Below are 22,858 nucleotides of genomic sequence, written 5' to 3' on the forward strand. Positions count from 1 at the left end.
TCCATAGCTTTGCAGACCAAGCTAGTCAGGCTTATGAGGCGATAGTTTCCAGGATCCGTTGAGGCACCACCTTTGTGGAGAGGGACCACTGTTGCTGTACGCCACTCTTTGGGTACATATCCTGTAGTACGGCTGAGAGTGAACAGTAGTTTTATGTTTGGGTTTAGCTTTTCTTGGAGTTCATGTAGAACGCAGCCCGGGACACCTTCTGGTCCCATTGATGCTGTGTTTTTTTGCTTTGGAGAGGGCGGCTCTTACCTGAGCATCTGAGATGTCAGGGGGGCAGCACACTGCTGGGATAGATATTTGCCCTTTTGGTGGGGGGGGGGGTTGTGCTGAACCTGTCAGCTAGGATGTTGACAATGTCTGTGGGTTTGATGTATTTTTGTCATTTTGGACTAATTCTGAGCATATCTGGGAATTCCCACCCAAGAAAGCCTTGTGATTATCCTTGGTGTCCTGTGCAATTTTTCTCTCGAAGCTGGACTTAGACGATTTTATGAGTGCCCGTAGTTTTTTGCTAATACTGATCAGAGATGCCTTCCCTTTTTGGGATTTTGCTGTATCATGTAGTAGCTTCCACCTTCTAATGTATAGTTTTGTTTAAGGCTGGGGTCCACCAGACACGACGCCTGCCTTTGGAGGATTGGGTCTTGGCTTTATTTGGGATTGCATGATCCATGCATTCCTGAAGGTGTTCACAGAATGCGTTTATAAAGGATTCTGCGGTCTGGGCCATATTTTCCACAGGGCCAGGGGCTTTGAAGGATTCCACCTCGGTTTTGAGGAGTGTGAAATTTGCTTTAGAGAAGTTTTTCACTGTGGTTTTCTGGGCAGGGGGTGGGATTGGGATATGAATATCCAGTGAGATTAGTTTATGGTCTGATCTTACCAGTGAGGGATACAAAGAGCATAGATCCCCCATGTTGGTGATGATCAGGTCCAGTATGTTTTCCCCTCTTGTGGGAGTGGTAACAAGTTGTTCCACAGCATTTGAGTTTATAAATTCTAGGAACCTTTGGGCTAGGGTGTTGGAGCTAGAGTAATGCTCCCAGTCTATGTTTGGGTAGTTGAAGTCGCCCAATATAATGGTGTTTGGAGAGACCTTTATATTTTCCAGGGTTCTCAGGAAGGCCAAGTGGGGTTCCTAGGTTTGGGAGGGTGGTCTGTAGCAGGCTATGAACTGGAAGGCAGTTTTACCCACTGTTAGTTGCACATGGATAGTCTCTGATGCTTCGTGCTATGCCACCAACCTGTAGGTATGGGTATCTTTGACGAATATTGATACTCCCCCCCCTCCTTTTGTGGTGCGGTCCAAGTTTTGGGGCCAAAAAGCATGGTATGAGGTATAACCTGGTAGTGCTGGGGTGCTCTCGGGAGCCTTGAACCAGGTTTCTGTTACTGCACATATATCTATGTTCTCCATGCTAAGGAGAGTTTTGAGTGAGTGCATCTTGAGGTTTAGACTTCTGGTGTTGAGGCACAACAAACTAATGGGCACAGTATTTTTTCATATAAGGGGTGGCGTAAGCCACAAAAATTTGGGCTAGGCTTATAAATGCCTTAGGGAAGATAGCCTAGTATAAACCTATGAACCTATGAGTAACATTACTCTTAGTTTCTTAGCCCTTGTGATACCTATGGAGGTGGGTTTGTCTTTTGAGCCTTGCCTAAAAAAGGCACTATGGGGGTAGCAAGAGCCTTTGCCAATATCCGAAAGCTTATTTTTTTCTTTCTTGCAACACGCTAGCTCTAAAAGAGTGGCAAAATAAGCAAGTTTCCTGTAAGTGGATGGCCCCAAGACAGTAAACGCAGTTACTGTAGCCATCTGTTATGGACATCTGTGAGCATTTTATGCATTTTTTTAAAACCAGATGGCTTATGGTCCTTGCCTTCCTTAGACATCTCACAGAAGATGAACTCATACACACACACACACACACACACACACACACACACACACACACACACACACACACACACACACACACACACACACAGAGAGAGAGAGAAGTGGGAGGACTAGGTCCTCTAACTTAAATGGGCCTAGCCCAGGTAGGAAAGAAGGGGATAGTAGGTCCTCTAACTAAAATGGACCTAGGGGGTACAGAAACAAGTAGAGAGACTCGCACACACAGCAGAACAGGAATACGGTCTAATTTGTGGAAAAAAACCACAAAGAACAAGGTCAACAGAACCTCGTTCTGTCAGTAACACTAATAACAGCAAGCGGAAAGCTCCACAAAAAAGTTATTACTTATAAGTATTTAAACCAGCACACACAACCTAAACTAAGCGCAAAAGGTGCCTACAACTGCTAATATCAAAGTTATGAAAACAGTAATACAGAAGTCTATATATAAACCAAGTGAAAACTGGCACACAGGATACCAAGTACTATAAGGCCAGCAGCCAACTGTACTTAAAGAAATGCACACAAAAGGCGCTCTAACAAGCGCTAACTATTCTAACTGCAACACTACACTAACTATAGCTATACAATGTTATACAACACTATCAAAATGTGAAATAGAAGATTATCCAAAAGTTTTGAACAAAATGTGTAAAACTTAGCCACGGCCAAGAAGCAGCACATTCAAACTCGTCAATGCAGCAAACAAGATCTGGTGCGTCATGGGATACCTACCTAGCCACGAGCCAACTAGAAGACTTCGAGCTTGTAAATTGGCCGAGTCGAAGCCGAGGATCAGCTCCAATCCCATCAGTAAGAATGAAGATGAGCAAAGGGTATATTCCTTTAAATTAAGACAGTAGCATTTTTGGTTCCTTCAACAGGGTGATGAGTAAATGTGTCCACTGGCTACTATACAAGGGCTTTGATCAGAAGTCTTTCAGTAAAATCTGATGCACTGATATGCAGCATCGGACAGCAAAGCACAAATCAAGTGCTAGGCCATGCAAAACAACTGAAAAAAAAAAAAAAAGAGTTATGGACTTGCCATAACTTGGCATCTGTGTTATCCTGTATCACTATTCATCACTCTTGGATCCGAGCCGGCAACTTTTTAGAAATTTTAATTTATTTATTTGTTTTACATTTGTTGACCGGGCTAGCCTAACTGGATATATGTCCATTTTCAGTAGAGGCCCGAGGAGAAAAGCTCCGAGACAATAACAAGGACAGAAAAAAAAACATTTATACAAATAATCCGCAAGACATAGAGATTACAAAACAATAATTGTATAGTCCCCAAGAAAAAAATGTTAAATACAAGAATAATTACATGAGTAAACAATTGAATGCCAGTAAAATACATTTTTTTTTGTTAGAGAGCCAAAAAAGAAATAGTTCATGTTCAGTTTCAGTAAGCATAAAACAATACAAAATAAAAATAAAAATGTATGTAAGGAAAAAGCAAAAATATATTTAATGTCCATAGAACTTCATATAGCATAGTGGGGAGATGCAAAAAGAGAGCAAAAAGTTTAAACATGCCATATATGGAAGGTAGAGGAGTTTCAGCAAAAAGAAATCCAGTTTGACAGTAGAAAGAGGAGAATAAGTATCAGTCAGGCTGAGAGCAGGACAAAGCCATTTGGTTTTAATGAAATTTTTCCAACTGATTCTTGAAAAGGTTGGTGGAAGTAAGGGATGTGATCTCAGTTGGAAGTTTGTTCCAGGAATTGCCAAATGCATTTGAGAATAGGCAGTCTCCAGATTTGTTAAAGGATTTAGTAGTGGCGACTTGTAGTTTTTTTAGCTGATCTTAGGGTAGGAAGGTTTTTATAAGAATTTACTAGGTTACATAGTATGGGAGTGTTTGAAGGATGATGTAAAATTGTGTGAATAAAAATGAGTTGCTGGTAAACTAGTTGGTTTTGTACTTCCAGCCATCCGAGATGTTTAAGGTTAAGGCAGTGGTGAGTACGGAAGGGGGCACCGGTGGCAAATTTAGCTATGTTGTTGTAGGTGGTTGCTAGTTTATTTAGATTAGTTTTGGATAGGTTGGTATATATAGGTGAGGCGTAGAGTAGGGTGGAAATAAGGTGGGTTTGTGCAAAAGAGATCTTTGCTGACTCTGTAAGAAATGGTCTGATTCTGTAGAGGAATCCAAGTTTTCTATTTACTGATTTAATACTAGCGTTAATGTGCGAGTCAAAGGTGAGATGGTTGTCTATTAATACACCAAGGAGTTTGGTGGTGTTTTCAGGGGCTATTAATGTGCAATTGTTTGATTTTACTGTGAAATTGATAGAGGGGGATTTCTGTGTGGGAGTAAATAGCAGTAGTTTTATTTTTTAGGGTTCAGGAGGAGACAACGTTGATGGAACCAGTTTTCCACTAAAGTAAAGACAGTTTGTGTGTTAGCCTGTAATTCAGCAGGGGAGGATGCGGCACATACCAAAGTTGAATCGTCAGCATATTGTATGCATGTAGTTTGTGGAAGGGAAGTTTTTAGATCATTAATGAAAATTGTGAAAAGGAGAGGTCCAAGAATGGATCCTTGAGGGACTCCAAGGGTGATAGGAAGCTGAGAAGATAGATTGTTTTCTCACAGGACTGCTTGTTTCCTGTTTTCAAGGTAGGATTGGAACCATTTTACTAGTTGATGATCAAGGGAAAAAGTGATTCAAGTATACTTAATAGTATTTGGTAGTTAACCATATCAAAGGCCTTTGAGAGATCTAGGAAAAGAGCAGAAGATAGAAGGTTAGTATTCCTGTTTTTATTAATGCAGTCTGTAAAGGATAGAAGAGCTGTTGTGGTACTATGGTGAGGCCTGAAACTGTGTTGGCAAGTCAATTAGAAGATTGTTTTGTAGGAGATACTGAAGTAATAGCCGATGGATGCATCGCTCCATAATTTTGGCTATTGGGCGGAAGTTAGATAATTTATTTGTGGTACCTCCCTTATGCAGAGGGATGAAATGGGAGATTTTCCAGATGGATGGGACATAAGATTCAGAGATGGTTCTGTTTATTAGGATAGAAATAGGGTAGGCAAGTACACCAGCTGCGATTTGCAGGAATTCAGCTAGGAGCAGGTCAGCTGATGGTGTACATGGTTTTAGTTTAAGAAGCAAGGAGTGTATTAAAGATGTTGGGACAGGTTGAAGGTTAAAAGGCTGGGGTAATTTGGCTAGTGAGGGAAATTTAATGGTGGAAGTAGGTGGTAAGGTGGTTGCTAGTGATTGGACTGTTTCAGAGAAAAATTTGTTAAAGGTGTTGGCGATATGGCTGGGAGAGGTTTGGGTTAGTTTTGAGGGGGTAGGTGTTTTGGACTGTCCTGGGTGGAGTAATTTGTTGATACCGGACCAAAACTTTTGTGGATTATTTTGTTGGTTTTGTTGGAATTTGAGGTAGAAGTTTTTTTTTTTTTTGTCAAGGATAATGGATTTTTTGTGGAATTACGAATTTGTCTAAAGTTTAGGTGATCTATTGGGTTTCTAGTTTTTCTCCATTTGGACCAGAGTTTGTTCCTTAATTGGATGTTTAGCCTTGTGTCCTTAGACAGCCAGGGGGCTGGTTTATTTTTTGTTCTGACAGTACAAGCGGGAGCATGGTGCTCAAGATCTGCAAGAATGTTTTGTTAAAGTGTGAAATGGCTTTGTCAAGATGTAGGTATTTTAGGGGTGACCAATTGCAAGCTTTGAGCTCAGCTTGAAAATGACTTGGGTTGAAATATTTTTTGTTTCTGGTAGTTCTAAAAGCTATTAGATTATGAAAGTGGGTCTTTTGCCTAGTGATGTAAGGAATGGTCGCTAATATTGTCAGGGAGTATACCTGTTTGATAAGGATGGGGGTCCTTATTTACTAGAATCCAATCAAAGGTAGTTTGTTTTTTGTTAGGTTTGTAGATCCTGGTTGGGAAGGTAATGGTTTGGTGGAAGCCAAAGAGGTTTATATGCGTACTGGGAATGGGAGACATACTGCTATTCCAATCAATATTAAAGTCACCAAGGAGTATGGTTTCTTGTGGCAGGGACATTGAAAGCCAGTTTAGGGTGTTTTTGAGAGTACTAATATTGTTCCCAGGGGGGGATGTAAGAGCAGATAATGTATATTGATTTTTTAGCATTAATTTGGAGCTTCGAGGTTAAAATTTCAGAGTTATTAGGAGGAGGAGGTTGCATATCTAATGATGTGCTCTTTAGTTCAGATTCGAACAGTATTGCTACTCCACCTCCCTTTTTATTTAAACGGTCTAGTCTGAGAATGTTATAGCCTGGAGGGACAATGTCATTGTCTTTCGTTGTAGGTTTAAGCCATGTTTCAGTAAGGCATAAGATGTCAAAGGAATAGATGTCTAATAGGGCATGTAGTTGGGTTATTTTGTTGTTAACACTTCTTATATCGAGTTGACCTATAAGTAGAGAGAGTTAGTGCTTTTTAGGACATTTAGGGGAGTGGTGGTAGTAGGGGCAAAGAGAGTATTTGGGGTGGAGAAATTAGGACCAGGGTTTGGGTGAATGTCACTGTGTAGAAGTAAGCAGTTATGAGGGTTATGTGATAGTTTAAACAATTTATAAAGAGAGAGAAGTCCTTTTTTCATTTGTAGGTATTTAATATGGGTTAGTCTATGAAACTGTGGTAGAATGAAGGATGAATAGGATGTTATGTTACAGTGTGTAAGAGAGGTGCTAGGAGAGAAAGGGCGAGTTTGTCTTGGGAGATGAAAAAATGTATCAAAGGCTGAGAATTCATAGGAAGTAAGGCAATGATTTGTAAGTAATAAGGTGAGCCAGATGGATAAGAAAAGAATGTTGGGGTAAAAAGGCCGAGGATGGTTATACACAGTTAGAGGTGTAGGGTGGGGAGGTTTGGCTAAAAAAAGAAAAAGAAAATTTGAAGTGTAGTTGTGATAAGTGGAGTGCTTAGGGAATAGAGAAGAGTGGGTGTGGAAGGTTGCTGCTAACTAAAAGGTGAACAGGTGTGTTAATTGATATGGAGTTTGTGAAGAGAGGCAATTGGTAGATTAGGGCTGAGGGTGTGGTTAGGGAAGTATAAGGTGAAGTGTACTGGGGATGGGTGGGATTTGGGGGTAGGGTAGGAGAGCAGAGTGAGCCCGCAGGGTGAACGGAGCGGGTAGAGACAAGACGAGAGTTTGGCATCAAGTGAGAAAACAGTCAGAGAAATGCTTAATGCTAGAGGGAGAGAAGTTTACTGGTCTGAATAAAGTCAATAAAATGCTATAGTAGTGGCAGTAAGAGACAGACAGTTTACTAAGGGAAATGATAGTAGAAGTGAGAGGGGAAAGATCTAGGCATAGGAAATGGCCTTGAGGTGTAAGGAAAAGGATAAGTAAGAGATTCCTATAGGTCTGGAAAGAAAACAAAACACTATATAGAAAGCTTATAAGCTTGAGCTCCTCCCACACCAATGATCCCTTGCTGCTCTCTAACCCCTCAGATAAAGTTTGCCCTAAGCTAGAAAGCAGCTAAGATAGACCTTGACCACCAGATAGGGCATCTTCATATTCTCTAGATCCTATAGGCTGGGGGAACGGAAGGAGGGACAGTGATAAATAGTGACACAGGATAACACAGATGCCAAGTTACGGCAAGTACATTTGTTATCCACGTCACTATTCCTCACTCTTGAGTCAGAGTTCCCAGCTACCCTAAACCCTGGGTGACCCTTATGGAAGGCCATGCCAAAGAACTGTGGAGCTGAAGGAAGCCCTGCTCTTGGAAACAAAGTTAAGTGTGTAGTGACTAACAAAGGTGTGAGGAAAAGACCAAGTGGCTGCTGCACAAATGTCATCTATGGAATGATGGGCAAGATAGGCAGCTGACGTGGCCATAGACCCAGTGGAATGAGCTCTGATTGGCCCTGGTAAAGCACATTGAAATCCAATGGCAGATAGTTGCTTTGGATATTACCTGACCCTTTCTGTTAGGATAAAATGCCACAAATAGTTGGTCAGACCTGCAGAAAGTCTTTGTCCTGTGTAAGCAGAAATGGAGCTGTCTATGCACATCTAGTATATGCAATTGTTATTCCCCTTTACTAGCAAAATTTGGAAAGAAGATTGGCAACTGGATGGACTGGTTTAAATTTGCTTCTATGGTCACCTTAGGCATGAATAAACGGTTGGTTCGAAGGGCCACTCTGTCTTTATGAAAAACCATGAAAGGCGGTTTTATAGAAAAAGCCTGGAAGTCCGAAACTTTTTGTTGACATTATGGCTACAAGAAAAGTAGTCTTCCATGACAAGAATTTGATAGCACATGTAGCAGCAGGATCATACAGGCTCTGCGTGAGAGACTGCAGCAAAAAGGAAAGGTCCCAAGGAGGGGAAGGATCCTTGACAGGAGGTTGGAGCAGGAAAAAACAAGTGAGAGAAGATGATGGGTTCCTCGCAAACATGGAAGTTGGAAATTTAACTGCACTTTGATAGTTGAGAAACTAGCTCCGTCTTGAAATGGCAAAGACAAGAAAAGCAAGATATCGGAAATAGAAACCGCAGCAGGATCAAGATTTTACTGCCTAGCCCAAACAGAAAACTGTCTCCACTTACTAGTGTAAATCTTTCAAGTGGAAGCCTTCTGAGAAGCCAGGATAATGTTCTTCATGGAAGAAGGCAGCCTGGGCTGCTTCAGGATTACTGGAAGTGGAGAAAAAGCCACCAGATGATGCATCTGTAGGGCGGAAATCAGAAGCTGACAGGGATGGGAAATTACATCCGGAATAGGATCTAGTACCCAAGGGGGTACATCAAATGAGACCTTAGAAAGGAAACCACACCTGCGAGGTCAAAAGGGGACGATGAGGATAAAGGTGGCCTTAAAGCGATGAGCTTTTTGAAGTACTCTAGGAATGAGATGCAAGGGGGGGTAGGCATAAAGGAGACACGGGGGTGAATCTTGGACCAGACCATCCCGGGGGACTGCCCATTTGGGGGAATTAGGGCAAAATACCAGCTGCATCTGTGAATGAGAAAGGAAGCAAACAGATCACAGCTTGGCTGACCCAGCGAAAGATGATGTTTTTCGCCACCGAAGGATTCAAGGACCACTAGTGAAGACGCAGGATTGCCCTGCAGAGTCTGTCCTCTAGTAAGTTGGACTCCCCAGGGGTGTGAATTGCAATGAGAAAGTGCCCCAAGGACATAGCCCATTCCCACATTCTCATGGCCTTGTGACAAAGCAGATATGAATGTGTGCCCCCCTGCTTGTTGATGTACCACACAACTGCCATGTTGTCTGTGTGAACTGCAATGGTACCCGAAGGAAGGCAGTCCTGGAAGGCTTGCAACATAAGGAGAATTGCCCTCATCTTCAAGATATTGATATGAAGTTTGGTCTCTGCTTCAGACCACATGCCTTGGACCATCTGCCCCTGAAAATGCACCCCCCCCCCAACACGGAAACGTCTGTGGTCACTGTGGCGCTGGGGTGAGGAAGAGAAAATGGCCTGCCTACTAAGAGATCAGGAGACTGAATCCACCAAAGGAGAATGCCTGCACACTGGTGTAAGGTTGATCAGAGTTGACAATGGATGAACCAAGGAAGACCACTGGACCGCTAGACTCCACACTGTTGAAACCCTCATGTAGTACTTGGCTAATGGCACTAGATAGGTTGCCTCCGCCATAGACCCCAAGGCTCTGAGAACAAGATGGGCCTGGGGATGAGACAGGTCGAGAAGACATTGAACATGAGATCTGATGAGGTGCACCCGACGAAGCAGGAGTGCTACAATCCCTGACACAGTTTCCAACTGGATCCTGATGAACTCCACATTTTGGGATGGCGTGAGGTTGGAATTGGGGAGTTCACTGTGATGCCTAGCTGGTCAAAGAGTTGTAGTAGGTATTGAGAGGCTGTGGCAAGACCATGCTTTGTGGGAGGTGTGAGGAGCCATCTTCGAGATAAAGAAACACCTGGAATCCTTGCAGTCTCAAGTGAGCTGCGACTGCTGCCATACACTTGGTGAACACCCAAGGAGCAGTGGTGAGACCAGAGGGCAGGGTCCTGAACAGATAGTGACTGGCCCCTAGCTAGTCAAAAGTGTAGATGTCGCCTGGAGCCACTGTCTATTTTTATATGATAGTACTCGTCCTGAAGATCTATGGAACATATCCAATCATCCTTGTATAACAAAGGAATGATGGACTGGAGAATGACCATCTAGAACTTGGACTTCTTGAGAAAGAGATTGAGATCGCTAAGGTCCACAATTGGACGCCTGTCCCCCGCCTTTTTTGGTACCAAAAAGAAGTGAGAGTAGGTTCCAGTGTTCAGTTCCGGTGTTCTCGTTGTCCTGAAGGGACCTCTTGGATGGCTCTTTTTCAAAAAAGCTTAAGCATTTCTTCCTGAGCTAGCTCCCTCTGATGGGGTGGTGCATCAGAGAGGTACCTCCTGACTGGAGAAGGCAACACAATAACCCCTGGAAATGATGTTTAGCACCCAATGATCTTTTGTTATACTTCCCCAGGTCCAAAGGGTGTAAAGACAGATGACCCCTGACTGCCTCCAGGGCAGGACATTCGGGCACTTTTTCAGCAGCGCTGTTGGGGCCTCAGAGAAGGATTCTCTGGAGCCCCGATTTTGCGGACCCCCTCTGCCCCTAGGGTGACATCTTCCATTGAACCCTCTCCCCCAACCTTTGGAGGAGGATTCATCTTGAGCATCCTGCAAGGCAGACTATGACTTGCAAAACTACATTTTCCTTGCCCCTAGCTGAGCCTTGGAAATGGAGCGTTGAGGGGTGGAAAACCCGATTACCACAGCTGACAAGGTCTTGCTCTCCTGCTTACTGTGGGTGACAGTGTATTTGACCAAATGGTCAAACAGGATAGAGCCATTGAAGGGGGTGTTGGTGAAAGAAGCCTTAAAGGACTCCACAAATCCACAAAGGTGCAGCCAGGTGCGACTCCAAATAGCAATGACTGTGCCAGCCGCTCGAGAGGCTCCTTCCATCGCACTGGCAATCAGCCTCATCGATGAATTAACCAGGGAAGAAAGTGTGGATAGTTTGGGGGACACCTTGCTTAGTTCCACGGCAGGCATGACCTCTGAAAGGGATGTGGTAAGCTCCTTGACCAGGTCCCTTTGAAGTCGGGTGAAATGTGCCAGATAGTGGAGCGCCCACAGCCCAAAAGTGGCTGAGGTGAACACCCACTTTCCATGCCTGTCAATCGCCTGGGACTCTCTGTTAGGGGGATGGACAGACGTGCTCTGTTCTGCCTGCTCTTTTTTGGTGGCAGCAGCACCCACTAAAGTATCGACTGGCACACCTTTGGACCAAAACTGCTCGTCAGAAGGGGGGCTAAGAATCTTGTCAGCACATTTGGGGCCGGGCTCCACAGTACTCGGGTCATTCCATGCCCTGCTGTAAGTCTACGGGGTGCGGGGGGCCCCAGAAGGTAGATGTTCCCGTCCTGAAAGCCTTTAGAAACAGACTCCTTGGAAAGGGGGAGGAAAGACCAACTGCCCTTAAGCTTAAGGATTTCCATGATGTCCCCGAAGGAGACATCCTCGGGCGGAGACCTGGAGGACCCATCCACTTCGTTGAGGTCTGTATCCTCTATGAGCAACTCGGCAGGGGAGTCCAAGTGTCTCCTCTTACATGATTTCTTCTGAGGTACCTCCTCCAGGGGTGGCTCGGGGGAAGATTCTGAAGAGAGGGGAACCCAGAGTGGAGCAACTTCCACCTGAAGGCTGGTTTGAGAGGGCTAACCTGGGACAAGATGAGTGGGGTCTATAAAGTGGGGCTGGGAGGGTCCCTGGGAAGGCCGGGGACTAAACTCTGTGAGATGAAAAAGTACTCTCTAGGCTCCATAAAGCCGAAGGACTATACGATGCCTCATCCACACTCCTGGCAGGAAGGCCCACCTGGGGAGAAGGATCAGAGCAAAACAGAACCTCTGGATATTACCGGCCCTGAGCTGTCAAGAGCCAAAGCACCAAGGGGAAGGGACAGGTCTGAAAAAACAGGTCCGGAAAGCCCACCCAAGGACTCTGGGGCAACCGCGTGGGTCTGGGACTCCACTTGCCCAGTGGAAGGCCAAGCAGAAGCAGTCAGGGACTCAGACGGGGTAAGGAGAGAAGAGTTCCCAGGAATCCCCTCCCCATTCAATCCAGGGCCAAAATGTCTGAAATCAACCTGGTCAGATGAGGAGAAGCCAACGAGGGGGTAGGAGACGGCCCCCTAGTCAGATGGGTAGGGTAGGTGAGAAGCCCCAACTCAATCTGGGCTTTGAGAAAGGACCTCATCATCCTGTCCATACAGCAAGGAGTAAACCCATGGAGGAGGCAGAGGACATAGCTGGAGATGGGTGCCGAAATCCCGAGGACCACCCCTCTAAAACAAGGACTTCTGTGCTTGGAGGTAGAAGGGGGCCACCCCAAGCCAGAACTCGAGGGGGAACCCTCAACATCAATAGGGGGTTTCGACATCAATCCCGGATCAGACCTCCTCAGATCCAAAGACACGCTAGGATCTGAAGGCTTGGACCCCACATCTCTGGGATCCGAGGGAGACGTATCCGTGGCTGATCCGGATCTGAAAGCCTCAGACCGGAGGTCTTGGATCCGGGAGTGGATTCCCATGACCTCAGATCCAAGGACTTTGAAACAGAAGCTCAGGATCTGACAGAGGACCTTAGGATCGGAGACCGTCAGTGACTGGGGTTTAATCCGAGGCACAAGGATACAGCAGCCTCATCTTTTTAGAGGAGGACGACCCGGAGGAAGAAGGGGCTTCCTTTTGTGTTTAGAGGGTCCAGGGGACTGAGCCAAGGGAGTCCTATAAGCTAGCCTTTTCAAAAGGAATTTGTTTCAGTGCTCGAATAAAGCCCTGGGGTTGAATGCGGCACAAAAAAGAAGTTATGTACTCACCATGACATTCCATCTGAGTAGGTAACTTCATTTGTCAGCAACCTGTGGGTATCTGATCCGAATCGGATCCGAGCCGGCAGTTTTATTCAGCTAAGATCCGAGCTCCAAGCTCCTCCCCCTTACCCATAACCCCCTGCCACCCTTCTCTGTCCTCAGATCCAGTTTGCTTGGCATTATAGAATACTACAACCAAAGGATCAACTAAACATCCTAACCTGATGTCATCTGGTACAGAGAGCACAACACAAAGATTATAAAAAAGGACGAACTACAGGTTAGGGGGACGGAGGGGGGGGGGGGTTGGTTGCTGACAAATGAAGTTACCTACTCAGATGGAACGTTATGGTGAGTACATAACTTATCTGAAGTAGTTAACTTCATTTGTTCATCAACCTGTGGGACAAAGTCCCCAGCTACCTAAAAAACTTGGGATGTCCTCATGGAAGACTATTCCAGAGCACTGCAGAGCCAAAGGACGCCCTCCCTCTGGAAATTATATCCAGCTTGTAATGGGTAATAAAGGTATGGGACGAAGCCCAAGTGGCTGCTGAATAAATGTCATCCAAAGACACCCTGGACCAAAAGGCAGCAGAAGTGGAAATCGATAGAGTAGAATGGGTGTGAACTCCGACAGGTTCTGGTCGGCCAGAACTCTTATATGCAAGAAGTATACATTGTGAAATCCATCTGAACAATGTAGCTTTTGACACAGGTTTACCCAAAAAGGGTTTGCAAAGGATACAAGGAGTTGCTCAGATTTCCTGTGATCAGCAGTCCTGTGTAAATAGAACCTCAATTGTCTGTGCACGTCCAAAGAATGTAATTTGTATTCACCTTTGTTTTGATAATTTGGGAAAAAAAATGGTAAGTTGATAGATTGATTAATGTTGGACTCAGAGGCGACTTTAGGTAAGAAGGAGGGATTGGTCCTGAGGGAAACTATCTTTATGGAAGACCAGATATGGAGGTTTGGCGCAAAGGGCTTGAAGCTCTGAAACCCTTCTAGCCGAAGTGATTGCAATGAGAAAGGCCATTTTCCAAGATAAGTATTTAAGATCCACCGAAGCTGCAGGTTCAAAGGGAGGGCCAGTAAGAGCCTGAAGAACAAGGGTTAAATCCCACGGAGGAACTGCATCCTTAACAGGAGGCCTTAACAGGAAAGTACCTTTTACGAAAGTTTTGCAGATCTTGGAAGAAGCTAATGAACAGAGATCACTTCCCACATGAAAGTGTGAAATTGCTGCTAATTGGACTTTGACGGTGGAGGAGCTGGCACCTTGATCAAATAAGTGTGACAAAAACTCTAATACAGCTGGCATCGGGTCTGTAAAGGGATCCATATGTCTATGTTCCGCCCAGATCTAAAAACGTTTCCATTTGCTCTTACAGACCTTTCTGGTAGAAGTTTTTGAGCGGCTACTAAAATAGCTTTAACGGAGGAGATGATACCGGGAGTCCTAGCTATGATTGGAACTGGATCAACCAAGCTGTGAGCTTGTGATTGTCCAGGTTTGGAGTTGTCAACTCCACGGGTGAGAAATCAGATCTGGAGTGGGATCCAAAATTCATGGAGGATTGACCAGATGAGACCATAGGCAAGGGAACCATGTCTGACGAGGCCAGAATGGGGCTATGAGGATCACTCTGCTCCCCAACAGACGAGCTTTCTGCAAGAATTTTACCATGAGGGGGAGAGGTGGATAAGCATAAAGTAGACTGGATGGCCAAACATGGACTACAGCGTCTCTGGGGGATTCCCCTGGTGGGGGAAGTAGAGCGAAGTACTCGCTGCACTTTGCGTTCAAAGGCGACGCGAAAAGATTGCAGCAAGGTTGACCCCCACTTCAGGAAGATCTGCTTCACTACTCTCAGGTTTCAGAGACCACTCGTAAGGTGACAGGATGGTTCAACTCAGCTTGTCTGACAAAATGTTGGACCGACCTGGAATGTGTGTTGCTATGAGAAAGCGGTTGGTGGCGATCGCCCATTCCCAAACTCTCATGGCCTCTCGACACAGTGGATAGGATCTGGTTCCCCCCTGTTTGTTGATATACCAGACTACTGACATGTTGTCTGATTGAATTGCAATTGTCCCTAAGGGAAGAAGGGCCTGGAGTGCTTGAACGCTAAAAGCACCGCCCTCATCTCTACGATATTGATGTGCAACAAGGTCTCAGAGTGTGTCCACGTGCCTTGGACGGTTCTGCCCATGCAGTGACCCCCCCCCCACCCGAGGCAAGAAGCGTCTGTGGTCACTGTGGCTTGGGGTGGGGTCATAGAGAAGGGGTGCCCTTCCCGTAGATCCGAGGATTGGATCCACCAGAGTAGGGACCTCCTGCATACCTTGCTGAGGGCGATAGCTGTACTTAGCAGATGTTGCAGGATGGACCATTGGACCTGCAAGGTCCATTGCAGGACCTTCATGTTTAGACGAGCTAGTGGTGACAGATTGATGGCATCCGCCATGGAACCTAGTGCCCTCAGGACCAATTCCGCTGGGGGAGCCTGGGATTGTAAGAGTGCCATCACGTGGAATGTCAAAGTTCGAAGCCTGTCTGGAGTTAGGAAGGCCCTCAACAGGTTTGTCTCTAGCCTGGCCCCTATGAAATCTAAGGTACGAGTTGGTTGAAGGGAGGATTTATTGAGATTGATTGAAATTCCCAGATGAGAGGCCAAGTGAAGGAAGTAATTCCTGGCTGAACAGAGTAGATGCCTGGTGGGGGCGGTCAGGAGCCAGTTGTCTAGGTACGGAAAGACCTGTATTCCCTGATGCCTCAGGTGGGCCGCTACAACTGCCATCACTTTGGTGAACACCCTGGGGGCTGTGGTGAGACCAAAGGGAAGGACCCTGAATTGATAGTCACTGGCTCCCAGCTGGAAGCGGAGAAACCTTCTAGATCGTCTGTCCATTAAATGTGGTAGTACGCATCCTTGAGGTCTATAGAGCACATCCAGTCGTTCTCCTGCAGGAGTGGGAGAATTGATTGAATGGTGACCCATCCTGAACTTTTCTCTGGCAACCGACAGGTTCAGAGTGGACAGATCTAGGACTGGTCTCAAGTCCCCGATCTTTTTTGGCACCAAAAAGAACCTGGAGTAGAAGCCTGATCCGGACTGATCTTGAGGGACGGACTGGATTGCTCTTTTTTCTAGCAGCTGCTTTATTTCTGTGGCTGCTGCCTCTCTTTGATTGGGTGGGACATTGGGGAGGACCCGGGGTCTGAGAGAGAGATTCAGAAAAGGGATAGTGTAACCTCTGGATATGATTCGAAGCACCCAGCAATCTGTTGTAATGGACTCCCAAACTGCTAGGTGCCTCGAGAAATGCCCCCCCGACTGCCTCCAGAGTAGAGCAGTCAGGTAACCCCTCAGGGCTGCTGCGCGGGCCGATCCAAAAAGGGTTCTCTCGTCCCAAAATTCTTCGGTCCCCCTCTGCCTCTGGGCCGGCGTCCACCCTGTCCTCCTCTGCCTCTGAAGGACGAGGGGGCCGGAGCGAAACGGGACTGTTGAGATTTCCGGAACCACATCTTCTTTTGTCCCCTTTGGTTCCTGGAGAAAGACCTCTGGGGAGCCGAGAAGCGGATCCCGACGGCAGACGTCTTCCAGTCTTTCTCGCTCTGGACCAGCATGTCGCGGACGGTCTTGCCAAAGAGCACAGAGCCGTCAAAAGGGACATTTGCAAAGGACGCCTTGAAGGGTTCTGCCAAGTTGCAGAGACGGAGCCAAGCATGCCGCCGTAAGACAATGCCCGCTCCGCTAGCTCTAGCGGCTCCTTCCATGGCATGGGAAAGAAATCGCATAGAAGTGTTCGAAATAGACTTAAGAGTGGCCATTCGGGCTGAGAATATTTTCTTATTCTCGGCAGACATGGACTTTGGGGGTGACCCTGCGTATTCTTTGATGAGATCCCGCTGGAGTCGTATTACATGTGCCATGTAGTTCAGCGAACTTACTGAGAAGGTGGCTGAAGCAAACATCCGCTTCCCTATGCGGTCCATCATCCGAGAGTCTTGTCGGGAGGGTGGACAGAGGAACTCTCCTGGGCCAGTTCCTTCTTGGTGGCAGCTGCCACCAACATGGCATCTATGGGAGCACCCTTGCTCCAAACCGTCCTGTGGCTGGACTGAGAATTTTGTCTGGTCTCTTTGGTAAGGGCTCCACAGTGTCCGGTTCCTTCCATGCCCTGGTAGTGATCAGATCTACCACAGGATCGGCGAGAGGGGACACCCAAGAGGTAGATGGGCCTGCGTCAAACGCCTCCAGAAACACAGACTACACAGACTCATCGGAGAAAGGCTTTTGGGCTGACCACCTCCCTCTAATATGAAGCATTTCCATAATGTCTCCAAAGGAGATGTCCACAGGGGGTGACCTTGGGGAACCTTCCCCTTCCTCCAAGTCCTCTGTCAGGGACTCGGGTGAGTCCAAGTGCCTCCTCTTGCACTTACGTTTGTGAGGAACCTCCATGGGGGGGGGCTTGTCCAAGGATGCCTCACCAACCACATCCTGTTCCTTTAAGGGAACCATCTGGGACATAGGCGCAGGCTGTCCCTGGGGCCGGGTGATGGAAGGTAGGCCCGTCAGAGGGAGTAATGGGTGGAACTGCAGCAGGAGCCTGGGGCCTCAAGTCCCTCGACAAGACCCTCTCCACAACATTGAACGCCAAAGGAGAACTGCTCTCTAAGCTCCGAGAGCAGCCCCTTCGGATCAGAGGTGCGGACCACAGCCTGCGCCGATGCAATCAGATCCGAAGGGCCAGTATTCTCCGACCGAGATGGAGCCAAAGACACACAGACACCTCCGGATCCGTAGCTCAGCTCTTGGTTCCGAGAGCTCGCATCTAAAAAAGGACCCTACAAACTCGAGGGTGCGGTTGGAGCCGAAGTGGGGTGTACTATTGGTGCCGAGCCTCCCACGCCTCCAATGCTGCCTGGATCAGACGGCTCCAAACCCCGGAAGTGGGTCAGAGAAGGAGCAATCGGGGCGAAAAAGGGGGTCGAGCCCCCCCCGCCCCTGGAGGGGGGGGGTCAGGAGCACTCCCATCTGCAGTTGGGCCTGGAGAAACCTACGCATCATCCGGTCCATATCTGCATCTGACAAACTTCGGGTTGATCTAGACGAGGTCACAGAGGCAGGCCTGGAGTGACGTCTCAAAGACCTCGAAGGCGACCGGGTCTCCACCTCCTCCGGCCCCGGGGAAAAGCAGGGTGAATGGAGCCGGGAAGGAGAAGGCCCGGAAGCCCTAGGAGAGACTAACTGCTTAGCTGGCGGAGCTGAAGAGGAAGCTTCAGCCCGCCGCTTGTGGTACTTCTTTCTTTTCACTCTCCTAGATTCCCTCTCCTCCTGAGCCATGGTGGGAGGGCGAGTCCAGGCCAGGGGAGCAGGGATAGAAGGCGGGACCGCTGCAGTAGCAGCCGGTGCCGCCAAGGGAGAAGAGGATGAAACAGAGTCCGGGGGCAGAAGTCCCGCCAGAATCAACTTTGACCTCCTATCCCTCAAAGCCCTGGGGTTGAAGTCTGCACAAATTGTGCAGCCCGAAGAAAGATGATCAACCCCAAGGCAGATAACACACCAAGTGTGGCCATCCGCCAGAGATAGCTTATGGCCACACTCGGTGCATTTAGAAAAGAAGGTTTTAGGGGCCTCGGCCGTAGTAATAAAATAGGCCCAACCGAAACATACCTTCACACACACTGGGAAGAGGGAAGACTAGACTAACTAAAAAAGTATATAAATTTTACCAACAAAACTAGCTTAATTAACTACAAAAGGGAACACCACTCACTCGCTTAACAATTAAACTGAAAAACTAGATGAAAAAAGGTCATTTTTCTTGAAAAACTCATGAAACCCTACACCTGGAACTCATTCTAGGTGCTTGAATAAGTCACGGCAAACGAGATCGGAGGACAGAGAAGGATGGCAAGGGGTTATGGGTAAGGGGGAAGAGCTTGGATCTTAACTGAATAAAGCTGCCGGCTCGGATCCGATTCGGATCAGATACCCACAGGTTGATGAACAAATGAAGTTAACTACTTCAGATTGTCGCATTCAACCTCCAGGTGGTCGGCACACAAACAGTAAAGGCACTCCTCATGCGAATCGGACACAGGCATCTTCTGACCGCACCAGGAGCGCCTTTTAAAACTGGCTGGCTTGTCAGAGATAACTAAATTAAGCCAAGGGGACAAGCAAAAATCAGAGTCGGTAGAGAAAAAGCAAGAGTCTGCACTGGGAAAAGAAAACCAACTGACATACACACACAGCTAGGAATTAACTATAAACACGACTAAATACTGGTAAACACAACTACAAGAAAAAATTCAATGAGGATAAAGGCTTCTGAAAAGGAAAAGGGACGCCAAAACCAACAACAGAAGAACATTACATACGAATGGGAGAGGAAGTCTAGACTAACACTATGCTGCTATCAACACTCAATGAAAAATACTACTAAAGAAAAAGGAATGAAAAGAAAGCTGAAAAGAGCTACTTATCCCACTTAGGAAACTCGAGCTCAGAAATCTGCGTCTGTAGCTAACTGCAGCAAACAAGATCTGAGGTATTAAGAGGGCAGCAAGGGATCTTGGGAGTGGCAGGAACTCGAGCCTAAAAGCTAAAACATTGCTGGCTCAGATCTGCTGTCGGATCCAAGACCCAAGAGTGAGGAATAGTGACATGGAGAACATCAGATCTAAACAAAACCAAGTGCAGAGCCAAAGAAACTTAACATGCTAACAAGCTTTCAGCAACTAAACATCCCCATTCCTACCATAGATAACAACAAAAACAATTCTAATAAAAAAATTACTGCCAGCATGCAACAGCAATTTCAATATTAGCAGATAAAAAGTCACAACCTAGTGTTAATAGCTTAGTTCAGAAGTCTCGGTAAAACCAGGTGCACTGATGTGTGGCATTATACTTCTCAGCACTAAGAGTGCTAGGCGGTGCAATATACCTGAAAATAAAGCAAAACAAAAGCAAGGCACACAGCCAATACAAGCAAATAATGATGGCTAGTTTCCAGTGCAGGTCCCCTTCTCCCTTCACAGAAAGCAGCAAATGTTTGAAATGAAAATTACCACTAGCAGCTACAGCGGTCTTAAAATTAGCTGAGTGTGTAACTTCCCTGGTTGTGTGATTCTAAATCGTTTTCAGTAAAATCAAATGCACTGATGTTCAGCATTAGGCAGCTCAGCATAAACAAGTACAAAGCCATGCACCACACCTAAATATAAAGCAACAAAAATGATATTTCTAATTGGGCACCTGTCACCTACTACAGGCTACAGAGACATTCAATATGCCCAGCCAGAAAGCCTTTCATAACAAAATGCTCAGAAAGTTATTACCATCAGGTCTTCAGCATTCTTCTCCTTTGTGTCGTGTTCAGACAGAGTTCCCGCCTTTCCTCGGAGGACACTGATGAAATCTCTCTTTGAGACTGCAGAAATCAGTTTTGCTCGTTTTCTTTCAGAACCTCCTGCTTCCTTTATTTTCTCCTCAACATTTTTCTGATGTTTCCTTACTGCATTAAACAGCTGTACCACTCCTCTAAAAAGTAACACAAAACACACGTCATAATTCTTAGGTGTACTAATAGTCTGAATCAGACATTCACATTCTTTTACAGCACACAGCATTCCAGGTGAATCTTTCAGACAATTCAAAGTTAAGCTTTTTTTCTCCTCGCAGTATGAGTTAAGTACTGATGAATTTAGCAGTCACTTATGTGTGGATCTCTGAGAGGAAACAGTGCAATAAGCCTTGGAGCCTAACATCCAAAAGTAAATAAAGCAGTGTTAAAGGGAGAAATCAAAGTAAAGATCCCCTTTCCCATGTAGGTAATCTATACTCTTGTAGTTCTGCTGCAGGAAGGAGAAGGGGGAGGTGGGATGGAGGGGAGGGCATTTACCACTTCATCTCCTGGAGAAGTCGTCTCTCTCCAGATTACCCAGCCAGCTGACAGAGTCTCACTCCACCATCGACAAGAATTCCTGCATCCAAAGCAGGATGCAGACACCAATGCATAAGTCTATTAGGCATTTTTCTTCCTCCACAGAATGAGAACGACTGCTATGGACATGTAGCATCCCTGCACCCATTCATGGACCAGGATCACTTCCCAAGATAGAACCTCTGAAACTCACCCATTATAATTTAAGCTCTACACTATAGAATGTTTCACCAATCTGATCAAAATGGATTATTAGGAAATGTAGACTTATTCAGCCTAAAAACATACTCTGGAAGGAAATCCAATAGATCATAATGATTCTAGTTACTGGCTGCATACACTCAGCTATAGGTCCGTTAACAAGACAGTGCCAAGATGTCCAACTAATCAAGAGATCAGTTCTAGAGTTCAGTCTTATGGCACAAAGACTGTCCAATATTTAGAGTTCAGGACTGCTCCTGTCAAGAAGATGTACATTAGATTAAAGGGTTGCACTTCCCAAATAATACAACTACCTGAAAACTACAACCAGAGCAATCGCTACAAAATATTACAAGTTACCAACTTCTAAGTGGCTGCCCATCAACCAATCATCCAAGAGATAAGAATCCAAATAGATCTGTTCATAGCAAGCCACTTAGTGAGCGCATGCAAGGCAAACAAATGATTAGACAATAGCAATCAGTTCTGAAAGGACTTACCTGTCACAGCAAAACAAAAAAATATATATGCTTCCACAGGAAGGGCTTAGGGCTCAGGGTTCATGCAGCAGATGATGGGAATAACTGGCTACTGCTTCAACACTGACCTCAACAAGCATGTTTGGGTATTGCCTGTAGCAGCTATTTAGTCAGTGGTTTGCACTGCATACAAGGCAGGGGAATGTGATGCAAGGGCATAAACAGGCAAAGGGAGCGCCCAGAGCAGCATCTTCTAAGCAAAGACACTCTGAGGAAGACTTCTCACTTGAATGTCAGTGTGCCTAGCACCTCTCTCTCTCACATTTAACAAGGCAACAAATGGGCTAATATGGCTCGTGTTTCAGTCAAGGAGTGAAACAGTCAAGCTGTTGCCCTGGTTGCGGAATGAATGAGCTGGCTCTTGCTTTAGAAGAGGGAAAAATGTGTTGACAGTCCTAAAACCCTGAAGTCAGGGGAATACTAATGGATTAAAAAAAGTAGTGCCATTATTTTCATAGGTGGAAACCATAAAACCAAGTCACCAAAGCACCGTTATAACTTTCAGCTGAGATTGTAACTGACAACTAGGGTCGAAGATAAAAATGTGGAAGAAAACAAAGGAATGCTCAAACACCTCTAAACAAAGCAGTGAACATTCCAAAACTGACTTGAACCAAACATTAAATGACCATGCTGTCACAAAGATAAGAACTACAAACAAGCAGCAAACACATCCACAAAATTCTCACAGCTCACCTAAGTACACCTATAAGGCTCAACAAAGGCACACACAATTCTTGTAAAACAGCCAGCTTAAAACAATAAATAAAACTCCCTGGCTCAGTTAAATACCACTGCATTACATAGAACAGTTCAGATCATGTTTTAATTAACAGATCACCCTGAGCTTTGGCAGCTGCATATGCAAGGAGATATTGTGTATATTAAACTTTAAAGAGAACATGTATAAAAAGTACATTGTCCAAGCTTTTCATTATTGATTTTCCTAGGAGAGGACTCTATCAACCTGCCATGCGTCTTTACTGCAAGATTAACACTTGCAGCACAGTAATATAAATCCTACCAGGACTGAGCATCCTTTCAGTATGCCTGCATTGTTAGTTGCATACTACCAACTATCTAATACAGGGTCCCTAAAAGAATTAAAAGTATCTACTGAACCTGCAGGTAACACCATGAAACTGTTTGCAGGTGGCAGTTCTCCTGCAGCCCCTCCCCATCTAAGAGGCTTTGCCTCCCCTAAGCCTCCTCATCTGTACATATAAGCTCCAAGATGACTCATCTGTATGAAAGGCTTCAACACTCTGCAAAGGTGAAACACAGTTGCTCATCTTGAACACTAGCAGAACAGCCATGACAGCTCTCTGCCACACTGGAAATAATGTAATACC

General features: G+C 45.8%; 1 protein-coding gene across 3 annotated transcripts in view; it reads right to left on the bottom strand.

The window, feature by feature from the left end:
* The window catches only part of RRP15 (ribosomal RNA processing 15 homolog), a 321,335-nt gene that overhangs the window by 43,641 nt on the left and 254,836 nt on the right, over positions 1-22,858 (bottom strand). For all 3 annotated transcript variants that reach the window (XM_044061464.1, XM_044061456.1, XM_044061447.1), the window contains exon 4: positions 20,162-20,363. In XM_044061464.1, the coding sequence (XP_043917399.1) occupies positions 20,162-20,363 (202 nt within the window). The remainder of the gene's footprint in view (positions 1-20,161; positions 20,364-22,858) is intronic.

The sequence above is a fragment of the Protopterus annectens genome, chromosome 1.part0 (assembly GCF_019279795.1).
Source record: "Protopterus annectens isolate FY-2018-M chromosome 1.part0, PAN1.0, whole genome shotgun sequence".
Taxonomy (NCBI): domain Eukaryota; kingdom Metazoa; phylum Chordata; order Ceratodontiformes; family Protopteridae; genus Protopterus; species Protopterus annectens.